Source organism: Hibiscus syriacus, unplaced genomic scaffold (genome assembly GCF_006381635.1).
Source record: "Hibiscus syriacus cultivar Baekdansim isolate YM2019G1 unplaced genomic scaffold, ASM638163v2 tig00110303_pilon, whole genome shotgun sequence".
Taxonomy (NCBI): Eukaryota; Viridiplantae; Streptophyta; class Magnoliopsida; order Malvales; family Malvaceae; genus Hibiscus; species Hibiscus syriacus.
In genome coordinates this window covers 1,396,143-1,410,236 of record NW_024062672.1, presented here as the reverse complement: position 1 = coordinate 1,410,236, position 14,094 = coordinate 1,396,143, and the positions used below count along the sequence as shown (strand labels likewise).

Sequence of the window (14,094 nt, the reverse complement as noted above, 5' to 3'; positions counted from 1 at the left end):
TGATAGATTGTTGAAGCGAATAAAATCAAAAGCCATTGCCTTCCTACATAGCAGTTCTGTTCCTGTAGAGATTATCTTTGATTTCATACGACTTTATAAACTTCAATAATATAACAAATTTTTCATTATACCTTGTTTGAATAAATTAGTTTAAACGCATGTATGTGTATGACATCCTTTGACATGTATTTATAGGTAGCACAAATATAATTATTTTTTCCGTAGACATATTTGTTGCTTATAAGATGCATTAAAAAGAGTCGTCTTTTCAATTAAAAACAAGATAAGAAGAAGAAAAAGGTTAATGGATATGAATAGCAGTATTTTTTTATTCCCTGAAATTTAGATGAAAATAATGGTGGTTAAAAAAGAAAGTAGGAAAGCGAAAGAAGAGGCAAGGGACTCGAACAATGCGGGAAATTACAGAAATATTTACGTCAACGCCCAAATTGTGTTTCTCCATTCACCAATGTTTAGTTTTTTATTTTATTTTATACTGTTTTGACATTGTTTCCCCCCTTCCTTTCGACGCTTCCCCAAACATGCAAACGTGAACAAGTTTCTCGCGTTGGGAATTTTATAAGGTTCTTTGAGTTTGGAAGAAAATGTCATGGATAAGAACGGCGGTTAGTAGAGCCGTGGAAGTAGGTGGGAAGAATGCCCTGAGGCGCACCGTATGGAGTGTCGCTGATTCCGTCGTCTTGGGCGGTGCCAGGATGATCCATAAGCGCATTGTAAATTTCACATTTCTCTCCCTCCTTCAATTTGCTATAATTTACATTTTAAATTGATATCCTATTAATGAAGTCCTTTTATCATTCCGTTTCTAGGCACTTCGAATATTTTAAACATGCACATCGGAATTTGCATTTAGTGCCTAAGCTAATAGTTATGGTGACATGATACAGTAGTTGATGAAGCCATTAAAACGCTTCCAAGTTTATTTGTGAGTTTGGTGCAATTAATCCTTTCAATTTTAACAGAAAACTTGATTTGTTTGTTTTACGTTAATTATCAGGCCGCGAAGAAAATGCACAGTCTTCGAATAACGGTAAAGAGACTTGAAGAAGTTTCGGTATCATGTAAAGGAGTTGAAAGGGTTCAACTTCTAAGACGATGGCTGGTCGCCCTTAAAGAAATCGACAGATTTTTTAATGATCAAAATAATAAAAAAGATGTAAGTGATGATGATAATGATGACGACAGCTGCGACACTACTGCCAAAGATAATATCATTAGCAGTGCTAATGATAATGACAAAAACACTGTGGATCAGTTTTCTTACGAAGAGATCAAGGATTCAACCCAACAGCCAACTTTGGTAGGTAATCCTTTTAGACTGTTTGTATTTTTTTTAACTTTATATCATCATTAAATTAGTAATTAAACATATTTGTATGTATAGTTTGTTCATGTTTATTTTGGCTGTTGATTACAGGTGTATTACTATGACCCTGAGATCGGAGAACCAATGAATTTTCGGGAGGTTTTTCTGTATAGTCAAGCTCTTGAAGAGATGGCATTGTCAATGGTAAGTTCTCCATGATTAATGCCAATGTTTCCTTTTGGTTGTTTGCATTGGAAATTACTTGTAAAAGTTAATGGAAAAGAATTAAGGGACACATGTATAAAATTTAACGTGCCATATCGACATGTATTAATAGACTGATTTGCTGATTAATATTGCAGTTAGGGTGTATCATAATCATTTAAGAACCAGAAAAATAGTTTCATACACGTCTGGTGGTTTTGGCAATCTTCTTTTTAGAAACCTGTAACAGTATGATATTCGATTTTCTTTTTTTGGATAAAACAACATTTAGTATCTGAACTTGGCAATTTCCCCCAACTTGGTCCCTTAACTTTTTTCTGGTCCGCATTAATCAGAGAACTTAGCTACTTTTTCCCAACTTGAATTTCATTAAGGACTAAAATGTGATGAAATTCAAGTTTAGGTACCAAGCTGGGAAAAGTTGCTAACTTCAGGGATTAATATGGACCAAAAAAACTTGAGGGATCAAGTTGGGCAAACTTTCCAAGTTCAGAGACTAAAGGTTGCTTTATCCTTTCCTTTTCCGCTGCCCTTTCATGTAACTTTGTCTGCTTTGATTATTTGGGCTTTGTATTTGCCTGATCGATTAAGTTTAACCGCAGGGTAACTCTTTTGTATGACTCAGATTCATGATGCACCAAATGAGGAAGAGGTTTCGCTATTTATGGAAATACTTAGGTGATTTTTCCAACTCTTTTTGTTGCTTTTGAGTGTTTGGTTCTCCATATTGGCCTAAATTAATCGCTTAAAAATCATTTCCTAATCAATTATATGGAGAGGAGAGAATTTGTCTCATAAGGATCACATGTTTTTTTGTCTTGCTATTATTTGAATTCCTAGTAAAGTGGATTGGTTTGGTCATATACAGGATCTGTATTGCAGGAGGGAAGGAAGTTCATGAGACAGTAATGAGAAACATAATGAGCTTAGCAGTGGCATTCGCAAACTATCAGGAGGAAGTATTGGTAAGTATGTTTCATAGATGTTAACAACAGATTGGAGTTAATCTAACATATATATATATACACATGTATTGACTCTAATACGTTATACCTTAATCTGACATAAGTATGATGTCTTCTTTATTCTTCTCCCTGTTATTTTATGCAGATAAAACGAGAAGAATTGCTCCAATATGCTCGAGCTGCAATTAAAGGGCTCAAAATAAATGTTGGTCTTGAAAGGTGATTAATGAGTCTATAACACACATATATATTGGTGTGTTTATAATGTTTGATCCGAAAATTTTCCCCTTACAAGTTACATCGTTGATCTTTTATTACATAGCCTTGTCATTTTGAGCCACGATATTTGTAATTGATGTAGTATAAGTATCTTGAATCTTAAAGGGGTTTGATTCTTAGTTTCTTGTTATAAAGCTCAAGAAAACCCAGGTGTGAATGTTGATCTTTCTATTAATATCATTTTTCTTTGTTTTGTAATAGAGATTTACTATCGTTTCTTCACATGTTTAAGAAATCATTAACATTTGTAAACATATTTAGTTTTAATGAAATAGGAACAAAATGTAATATTTTCCCTCGGCTTGTTTCTGTGTCTGCTATCAGAATAGATGCCGAGGCCTGCAGTCTAAAGGAAAAACTTGGAGAAATGATGGCGCTCCTGAACTCTTCAAGTGAAGGTCATGGAGAACTTTCTGAAAAACAAACTGCTGCAAAGATAGAGGTGAAAGCTTATAAATTATTAATCGCAGTGATATCATAATATTCACTTTAGCTCTCATGACTGTCATTTCTGTATATTTCACTGATCCACAGGTATTATCCGATAGCTAATAAATCTAATAGTGCTTAGAATCCAATGATTCAACAAACCGAATGCTCTGATCTTTCCTTGTAGGCTCTTAAGGAAGCTCTTGGTTTAATCGGGCTATATTCCAGATTGGAGGCACTATTACTCAAGAAAAAATCTTTAACCAATGGGGATACTCCAGAACTTCATGCTGAAAAGGTACCATTCTTCCACCTCATACCGCTTTGTTTATGACATATAGCAAATATTGAACTGCAAAGTGTTAAATATTTCTGGCTAAAAACTAGTGTTTCGCTTTCAAACGTGGACAAGATTCTACTCAGGTAATTGTCTTGCGAATATTTTAGTCCCCAAAACTTCATATTTGATCCTCTTTTATTCCATCTCTCAAAATCAAAATTTTGCCATCCCTACAATATAAGATTCTTGGCCTCGTCCCTGACTCTAAGGGTTTTTTGTTAAGAGCTTAATGCAACCCTATTATACAACAAGTAATTGTTATCTGCTGTATCATTTTGCTGCTAATTTCACCTGATCTACCATTTTATTCTAATGAAAATGTATTTTTTACAATCTCTTCTTGGAAAGATCTGATTGGAAAACCAAAATCCATTCAAAGGTAAATTTTAGATAAGCCGTTGAAAATGAAGATAAGAACACCAGAACGATGTCATAATTTTCTGACTACTTTTAACTTTTTATTAGCTATTATAACTGTTGCGGAAGACGGCTATCGGATAGAGCAAAATCACAACTGATAATTTGAGAAAATAAAAATAAAGATAAATAAGACACAAATTTTACGTGAAAAACCCCTAAATAATATAGGGTAAAAACCACGGGCAACGGTAGAAGAATTTCAATATGAGAAAATAGGAATTACAACTTCTCTCCATCTACCAAGGAGAAAACAATGACAATTCTCTCTTGATAAAAAGGAGAAAACAACTCTCAAGAAACTCTCTAAATTCTATAGTATTGGGAGAAAGCTAGAATGATTTGGGATGATTTTGAAGCTAAATGAGCTAGAGTATTTATAGTTGAAGCTTAAGGACTAATCTTATAAATACCTTAAAGTACAATGACTAAATTTATACTTTTTTCCATTCAACTTTTTCAACCAATTTTCGATGGAATTAATTTGTTTTGTTTTTTCCTTCAACTCTCCACCGAAAGTGACCATCAATTTGGCCACTTGATGTTGTATTTTCAACAATCTCCCACTTGAAGATTTGATTGGAACAATCATATCTTCACACCATTCTTTCTACCTTGTACCTTCATGTTGCTCGTTTCTGTCAAGCCACAAGAGGATCGACACAGAGTAAATGTATCAACATTTACCGCATTTGTCATGAAATCTGCTATGTTGTCTTTGGTATAGATCTTATGCATATCTATCGTCCCTTCTTCCACCTTTTCACGAATGAAATGGTACTGAACTTGTATGTGTTTTGTCCTTGAATGAAATGTTGGATTCCTTGCTAGATGCAATTCGCTTTGACTGTCACAAAACAGAGAGACGTACTCTTGATTGTGCCCAAGCTCCTCCAATAGCATCTTCAACCAAATTGCTTCTTTACTGGCTTGTGTAGCTGCTACATATTCTACTTATGTTGTTGACGTAACCACAACTGACTGCAATTTTGAAACCCAGCTTACAGATCCACCAGTAATTTTGAACACATATCCTGTAGTAGATTTGCTTTTATCCAAATCTCCTGCATAGTCAGAATCTACATACCCATTGATTAGTAAGTTTGATCCTCCGTAATATAATGCAACATTTGAGGTCCCTTTGATGTATCTCAGGATCCTCTTTATTGTATTCCAATGCTCTTTGCCTGGATTCGCCATGTACCGACTAACCACTCCCACTGCTTGTGCAATGTCTGGTCTTGTGCATATCATAGCGAACATTAAACTTCCCACTGCCGATGCATACGGTACTCGAGACATCTCCATCCTCTCTTCTTCACTGCTAGGACTCATACTGGAGGATAATTTGAAGTTAATATGAAGAGGGGTAGAAATTGGCTTACAATCTTGCATGTTGAATCGTGACAAGATCTTCTTCAAGTAATTCTTTTGTGAAAGCCAAATCTTCTTATTACTTCTGTCTCGGTGAATTTGCATCCCTAAAATCTTGTTTGTTGATCTCAAGTCCTTCATTTCAAATTCCCTAGCCAGTTGTGCCTTCAATTCTTCAATATGATCTTTGTTGGGTCCTGCAACCAACATGTCATCCACATACAACAGCAATATAACAAAATCGTTATCACCAAACCTCTTGAAATAAGCACAAGGGTTTGTATTAAGTCTGTTGTATCCAAGGCACATAATAAAGGAATCAAATCTCTTATACCAACACCTCGACGACTGCTTTAGATCGTACAGAGATTTGTTCAACCTGCAAACCATGTTCTTCTTTTCTTCTTCTTCAAAACCTTCAGGTTGGATCATGTAAATCTCTTCTTCAAGATTTCCATGAAGAAAAGTTGTTTTAACATCTAGCTGCTCTAGATATAAGTTCAATGTAGCACACATTGCCAAGACTACTCGAACTGTTGTTAGTCGAACCACAGGAGAAAATATTTTATTGAAATCAATACGTTCTTTTTGAGCATATCCTTTGACCGCCAATCTTGCACGATACCTCTCCACTTGATCGTCACCATTTCGCTTGATTTTGAAGACCCATTTTTTACCAATTGGCTTCCTTGCTTGTGGTAGTGGTACAAGGTCTCATGTATTATTTTTATGAAGGGCTTCAATTTCCTCTTGTATCGCCATCATCCATAGTGAAGCATCTGAGATGTTTATTACCTCCTGGTATGTTGATGACTCACCGTCCTCTGTTAAAAGGCAGTATGCAATATTTCCTTCTATAACATAATCTGAGTGCCAATTGGGTCATCTTCTCACATGATCTGATTGACGAGTTGTTGGAGCTTCAGAACTCTCTGGTTCTTGTTCATCATTTGTTGGTTCTGCTTCAGAAGAATCTCCTTGTTCAACCTCCTTTTCCACATGTATATGTGTAGTCTCTGACTTTTCAGCGCTATCATCTTCTTCTTTTCTTTTTAGTTTATCTTCTAAAAAGATAACATCCCTGCTGATGATCACTTTGCGGGCAGTGGGATCCCACAAACGATACCCCTTTACACCATCAGCATATCCCAAGAATTTGCATTTCCTAGATTTTGGATCCAACTTTGAAATTTCTTGGGAGTTGTACATCACATACACAATACTTCCAAATACATGGAGGTTTGAATAATCAACTAGTTTACCAGTCCACGTCTCCATTGGTGTCTTCAGCTCTATTGCAGTTGATGGAGCTCGATTCACCAAATAACAGGCGGTATTGACTGCTTCTGCCCAGAATGATTTTTCTAGGACTGCATCCCTCAACATTGCTCTTGTTCTTTCTAACAAGGTTCTCTTCATCCACTCTGCCACTCCAGTTGAGGAGTGTTTGCCACTATGAACTGTCTTTTTATGCCTTTTTTCCTGCAAAAGTCATCAAATTCTTCGCTTGTGTATTCTCCTCCATTATCTGTTCTGAAACACTTGATCTTATTTTCAGAATCAAGTTCCACCCGCGCTTTGAAGTTTTTGAAAGTTGAAAACACGTCTGACTTCTTTTTAATAGGCTACACCCAACATCTCCTGGAGTAGTCATCAATAAATAAGACAAAGTATTTTGCTCCGCCTAGGGATGTAATTGGTACTTGCCATACGTCAGAGTGAATCAATTCTAGAATACTTTTGCCTCTAGAATTTGATGTGTTGAATTTCAACCGGTGCTGCTTACTTGTTATGCAATGCTCACACAAAGTAAGTGATACATTTGTTAAGCCTGGAAGTAGCTTTTGCTCCACAAGGATTTTCATTCCTTGTTCTGACATGTGTCCAAGTTTCTGATGTCATAGCATTGCAGAATATGAACTACATGAGGCAACAGAGGCTTCTGCTTCTTGCAAAGTCTCTCCCTTTAGCATGTACAATTTTTTTGCTATCTTTTCGCCTTTCAACACCACAAGCGCTCCGCGGAACACCTTCATGATTCCTTTTTGTGTTTCAATCTTGCTTGCATTATTATCCAACAATTCGTAGGATAATAAATTTTTCTTCAAGCCTTTCATGTGCCGCACATCTCGAACAACTTTAATTGTTCTATCATACATCTTCAATTTGATGGTTCCCACAACAACGATCTCTAAGGAATGATCATTGCAACTATACACAGATCCTCCTAAGATTTGTTCATAATGATGGAGCCATTCTCTTATTGAGGTCATGTGATATGTTGCTCCCGAATCAATGAGTCATATATCTGCATATTTCTTTCTACCTTTCACAGTGGTTGACGCTTCACAGCATAGAGCATCTCCATCATCTGAAGTGTTTGCGATATTGCCTTGTGGATTAGAGTTTTTATTTAGACTCCAACAATCCTTCTTCAAGTGACCCTTCTTTCCACAGTTGTAGCACTTTAAATTCTTTTTGCTTCTCGACTTTGATCTACCATGTTTGCGACTGCTGCTTTGGCAACGTTCTATTGATCTCCCTCTCATCGTTGTCAACGCTTGTTCTTGCGCCGATTTTCTTCTTGTAGAACAGCAGCTGTAACATCATCGAATACTAGACTACTGACATTACTGTTTGTCAAGTTGATGATGAGTTGATCATACGAATCAGGTAGACTTTGGAGTAGAAGTTCAGCACGTTCTTGTTCTCCTATTGTACATCTTAGGGATGTAAGTTGAGAAAATAAAGTGTTCAGCGTGTTTAAGTGCTCCGTCACTGAAGTAGATTCTGGCATCCGGAGAGTGTACAATTTCTTCTTAAGGAAAATTTTATTGTGCAATGATGTGGCCTCGTACAATTTGGTGAGATGATCTCATATCTCCTTAGCTATTTTCTTCTCCTCGATGCTTGACAATACTTCATCTGCTAATGCTAGATGAAAGTTTGCCATAGCATTCACGTCCATTTCGATCCATTTGTTGTCATCAGTGAAATCTACCGGTCTTTCACTGATAGTTGTTAGACAACCGTCTTTCCTCATGATAGCCTTCATCTTTAATTTCCACAATGAGAAATTTCTCCCATTGAATTTTTCAATATCAAATTTCGTTGTCATAGCTTATATTACGGATAGCTCCCACTATTTCACTATCGTGAATAGTTCTCTGGAACCTTCAAAGAATGGGTAATACCTTCTTACTTTCTTATGTTGGAGGATCCACCTTTTGGTGGCAACCACAAAGACAATAAACATATATTATACACTCAAATCTGGCTCGGATACCAATTGTTACGGAAGACGGCTATCGAATAGAGCAAAATCGCAACTGATAATTTGAGAAAATAAAAATAAAGCTAAAGAAGACACAAATTTTACGTGGAAAACCCCTAAATAATATAGGGTAAAAACCACGGGCAACGGTAGAAGAATTTCACTATGAGAAAATAGGAATTACAACTTCTCTCGATCTACAAAGGAGAAAACAATGACAATTCTTTCTTGATAAAAAAGAGAAAACAACTCTCAAGAAACTCTCTAAATTCTCTAGTATTGGGAGAAAGCTAGAATGATTTGGGATGGTTTTGAAGCTAAATGAGCTAGGGTATTTATAGTTGAAGCTTAAGGACTAATCTTATAAATACCTTAAAATACAATGACTAAATTTATAATTTTTTCCATTCAACTTTTTCAACCAATTTTCGGTGGAATTAATTTGTTTTGTTTTTCCTTCAACTCTCCACCGAAAGTGGCCATCAATTTGGCCACTTGATGTTGTATTTTCAACAATAACATATGGTCCATTTTTGTTGCAGGTCGATAAATTAAAAGTTTTATCAGAATCTCTCGTTAACTCAACATCAAAGGCTGGAAGGCGCATTTCAGAGCAAAGGTTTTAAATATAACTTAATATTTACTGCTTGGAATATTTTAAAACAATTTAGTTCCCTTTCAGTTTTTTATATATGCACTAACCTTTCAAGGCTTACTGACAGTGTGTTATTTAGTTTGATAATTGGATCATGTTTGATTTTATGTTTTATTCTTTTAAGTTATTGGAGTGAAATTAACCTATGCAACTTGCGTGTATCAGATAAGGGTATGTGTCTGGAACGGGTTTGTTCAACCTTTTTTTCTTCTATTTTTTCCATTCATTCGGAAATTCCTTGGAGGATCATAATCCATACCCATGTCCGAAAATGTTTCATATATGAGTATGGGATATCTGTACTTTAAGAAACATAAAGATTAGGAGCTAAAATGAAATGAACTAAAACTAACATGAATCTGGAAATTTGCATGTGATAAGTGATAACCAGTTGTGCTGGTTAGGTTCTCATTATCATGCAACGGTAAATGTAATATTCCTATATATGTCAAATAAGGGAAATGCATTCATTCAATGTGTTTCAATCAGGGCTCAGAAAGAAGAAGCAATTAGCTTTCGTCTTGCTAAAGCCAACGAAGTCAGCCAACAAGAGAAGGTATTAATTATCAAGGGAAGCTCTTTTCTTTTCTAATCATAATATCAAGTGAAGAACTTCACATAATCGTTCACTTTGAATGCTTTCTTCCTGAAATACATAGAGGGCATTGATCTCAAGGCAATTCCTATTCTTCTCTTCTCCTTTTCAATTTAATAAGGGAAAGTTTTCCAATTATTGTCTGTGGATCGGTGGTGCTTTTCAACTGATTTCTGATGTAACATTTGCAGATTGATTTTTTTTTCTTTTTCCAAAAGCTTCTTTCTTTACTATAAATAAGAAATATAAAAAATAATTGATATTGAATTTCCCAGGAACTGGAGGCTGGGATTCTAGATCTTGAGAAGCACAAAGCTGAACTTGAAGCTGAACTTAGAAAGGTTTATCTTTAATACTTATACTTGTCAGAAAAATTATTCTTTTCTGAATCATTTATCATCTGTTATTACTCATTACATAGTTAAGTTTCAGTTTCAGAAAACTTATTCTTTTCTGAATCATTTATATCTGTTATTACTCGTTACATAATTAAGTTTCAGTTTTAGCCTCCGCTTTATTTCTTATTTTAGTGTATATACATATAGGTATTTGTCCAATACTGGTATGTTCAGTATGTCTATTTTTCCATGAGTTTAGAGTCCTTAGTGGATCTTATCGTTGTCACTATGTTTGAAATGTGCCGGACACAAATGTCAGACTGGATTTTAAGAAAAATGAGAGTTGGACATAGGATACATTTAGCCTGAAAAGGGGTTTCTCCACATTTTCCAGAGTGGGATTATGATATGGTTATGAATCTGGTTCAGGTCAATGCATCACTTGTCTGTGCTCGTATACGCCTTCGCAATGCCAGGGAAGAGCGAGAGCAATTTGATGTTGCCAGTAACCAGATTCTATCACAACTAGCATCAAAGGTATACCTTCTTTTAAGTACCAATTAGATGATACGCTTTTACAAGTAGAACTATCTGTCTATTCATATTCAGAAAATTGCCTTCTGTCTCCTCTGTTCATAGGAAGAGGAAATTTCGAAATCGATTGCTTCATGCCGAGTAGAAGCAGACGTTGTTAATGTGTGGATTCATTTTCTGGAAGATACATGGAATCTCCAAACCAGCTACCTTAAGCAAAAGGAGAAGCAGGTCAGGTATGTACATCTCCTTTCTTCTAACCACCTATTGAATTGATGCTACCATTTCTATTGACTGTTTATCCCATCATTGCTCGACCCCAGAGTGTAGTTGTCAGATAACGTGTATGCTGACCAACATAGATTTATCCTTTTTAAAACAAGAAATGGTTGCAATATCACCATGTGTCATAACTAACTCTGGATTGATGCTACCACTTCTATTGACTATTTCTCCCTATTTTACTCCAACCCGGGTGTGTGCGTAGGATAAGTGTATGAATTCAACATATGTAAGTTCAATTTTCAAGCTTTTGCATGTATTTGGAAAGTACTTGGAGTGCTATACCCCCATACTCCGCAATAAAACAAGAGAGATATGGAGAATATTTTGTGAAATTTTAATTTCTTACGTAGAGTTCTGATTTTCTTTTCTTTCTTTTTCATTTTAATTTGCTAGTGGTGAACTAGAGAGATATGGAGAATATTTTGTGAATCTGGTCACTCATCTTCTAACTGCTTACAAGGTATTACTCTAATCCATGAAAGGTGGTCAAAAACTTAATGATATACTGTAATTCCTATTCATTTCCTAGGAGTCTTTTGCAACATATATCCCTCATTTTTATTTATTTTATATCCTATATTCTTAAGGAACAACTCAGACCTTCCCTGACAAGAATTGGGCAACTGGTGGAGAACTTGGCCTCAACTGAAAGGTATAATTGTTTGTTTCTTTCAAGTTTTTAGTTTTAGATTAAGTCAAGCTTTGCATGATTCTTTTAATCAATCAGGTCAGGAGAAACAGCTAATCTTAACCAAAGAAGAAGTCTTGAAGAAGAATATTTGAGCCTTGAATCCAAAGTATGTATCAATCTCATCCAGAATATATATATATATATATGAGTTAGGATTCACTTACCCAGTGTAAAAATTTTACAAGTCTTTTAGGTCGTTGAATTAACTGAGTATAAATGGCTGGGATTAAAACTTCTAAATTGAGAATCATCCACTTCTTTTTTTCCGTAAAAATCTCATTTTCTATTGTTAATCTCCGTTATCTATTTTCACTCATCCAACGATCCAAAAAAACGTATAAAACTAAGTTTTACAATGTGTTAATGGATCCTATCCCCCTCGTTCTAAATATATGTATGCAGTAGGCAAAATATCAATTTTATCATATTAAGAAATGTCAATGTTCTAAATTGGTCTTTAAACTCCAAAACATGCTAATTGAATCGTCGAAGCATCAGTATCATACTAATCAAGTCCTTCCGCCAACCATGGCATTAGCTTTGGGCGTTAAATGCCAACTCAACTTTGACTTGAAGCATATTTGAAATACAGAAGCAAATTTTAAACACCTGTGCACCTATTCTAAGAAATAAGAAGAGATTGGATCTTATGTGTTCTAAAAAAAGGATAATGACATTACATTTTGATAGGTGCAAGGTTATGGCTAGGCTGATGGAAGGACTTGATTAATATGATACCGATACTTATACTTTGAGAATTTAGTTGTACTATCTTGAAGTTTTTGATCAATTTATAATTTGGATCATAGTTTGAGTACGTCTACAGAATTAATCTTGGTTTTTCATTTTATTTTTTTTCCAGTTTGTAAGTACCTTTAGTGTAGTGGGTTCCATGAAAACACAGATTTATTCTCCGAATGAAGGAACTTACAGGTAAAGAACTCCATCTCGTTTTTCTTTTCCCATTATGAACGTGGAAGTATATTACATGGCATTCCCATTGATGTTACTTGGCCACCATCCAGGAAGAAAGATGACAGGCTGAAAGAGCTATTTGATGATCTTGAAAGTATAAGGGAGGAATTTGAATATATCGAGAGACCAATTTTAGATCTTGAAAATCCAACTGCAATATCAGAGTCACCATCCACCAAGTCGCCACTAAGTCCGTGGTTCCGATTAAAGTCTTCAATAAAAAAATTGGATCAAAGGAGGCTGAAATTCGAGCTGGAACATGACGACGAAGAAAATTCAGATTATGAAACGGATGAAATCGTAGAATGGGAATACGATGCATTCGAAAAAGACCTAATACCCAACTAACCAACCAAATATCTGCCTAATTTATCTGGTTTGCATTATGGCGCTAACCATTATTGTTTCAAAAGGTTAGAAAAAAAAATGTGTAAGTTAACTTGTTACTTAAGCAAAAGCTGCTGACATTAGAGGAGCTGATAGTTCACTATATTTGTATTGTCATATGTCGTGTATATTCTTCGGCTTTTGTTTTATATACTGAAAATGTATAGATAACTCTTCAACAAATGTAACTTCTATATATATTTTTATTAAAAATCAATCTGTTAATGTTCTTCGACCTCTATGATTCTAGCATTTCCCTACTTTTTTATGTTAAATTTGTCAACAATTCACAAGTAGAAGGGTATTGTTTTATATATCAATCCTCGGGATTATCCATATATATATATATATATATATATAACAGTGAGCTAAGGTACCAGATGATGGGGATGTTTGAAGAGCGCAACCGCCTTGCAAGTACTGAAGAAATCTCTTAACAGTGAATAGATGAGTTGGTGGCACATGTAATACTGTTATGGTAGTTGGATCCTTTTTTCACCGAGTAATTAAAATAATAAAAAATTACGTTTACATAGTTTTTATTAATTTAAAATAATATAAAATAATTAAATTTATATAATTTTCTGACCCTATCATTCAATAAAAGACGCTAAACGCACGGTGGTGTAGGAAACATTTTTGCCCTACATGACCTCATATTCCCTGGCACCACGTACTTGAAAATCAGTGTCATTTCTATAATTTATTTTCTTTGATGTCATTTACTTATATAATCACATGAAAGGAATCATTAAGATAATTTTACCCAAAGAACCACTCCGTTTAGCCCTATTGCCATCACTACTACAACTAAGGTCAGGTTAATCCTCAGTTTCTAGTTTAACACGAAACGAAAAATGAATCCATATAAAACGAACTTTTGAGTTATTAAAATTTACATGAATTTATAATATCATACATATGATTAAAAAAAGAATAACGATACAAATATAATGATTACCGAAGGTAGGTGGAGCAGGGTAAACTCTGCAAAAGTGAGCGCA

At 35.0% G+C, this 14,094-nt stretch overlaps 1 protein-coding gene across 1 annotated transcript; it reads left to right on the top strand.

The window, feature by feature from the left end:
- The first annotated feature begins 580 nt into the window (after window positions 1-580).
- LOC120116870 (uncharacterized protein PFB0145c-like) lies at window positions 581-13,173 on the top strand. Its single transcript, XM_039137264.1, has 18 exons — window positions 581-734; window positions 1,019-1,321; window positions 1,439-1,531; window positions 2,178-2,230; window positions 2,421-2,517; window positions 2,663-2,736; window positions 3,121-3,238; window positions 3,413-3,523; window positions 9,173-9,249; window positions 9,775-9,841; window positions 10,156-10,221; window positions 10,648-10,755; window positions 10,858-10,988; window positions 11,431-11,497; window positions 11,625-11,689; window positions 11,765-11,834; window positions 12,591-12,661; window positions 12,754-13,173. Exons 1-18 carry the CDS (start codon window positions 606-608, stop codon window positions 13,049-13,051), a joined length of 1,998 nt encoding a protein of 665 aa, XP_038993195.1. The 5' UTR covers window positions 581-605; the 3' UTR covers window positions 13,052-13,173.
- Window positions 13,174-14,094: the final 921 nt, after the last annotated feature.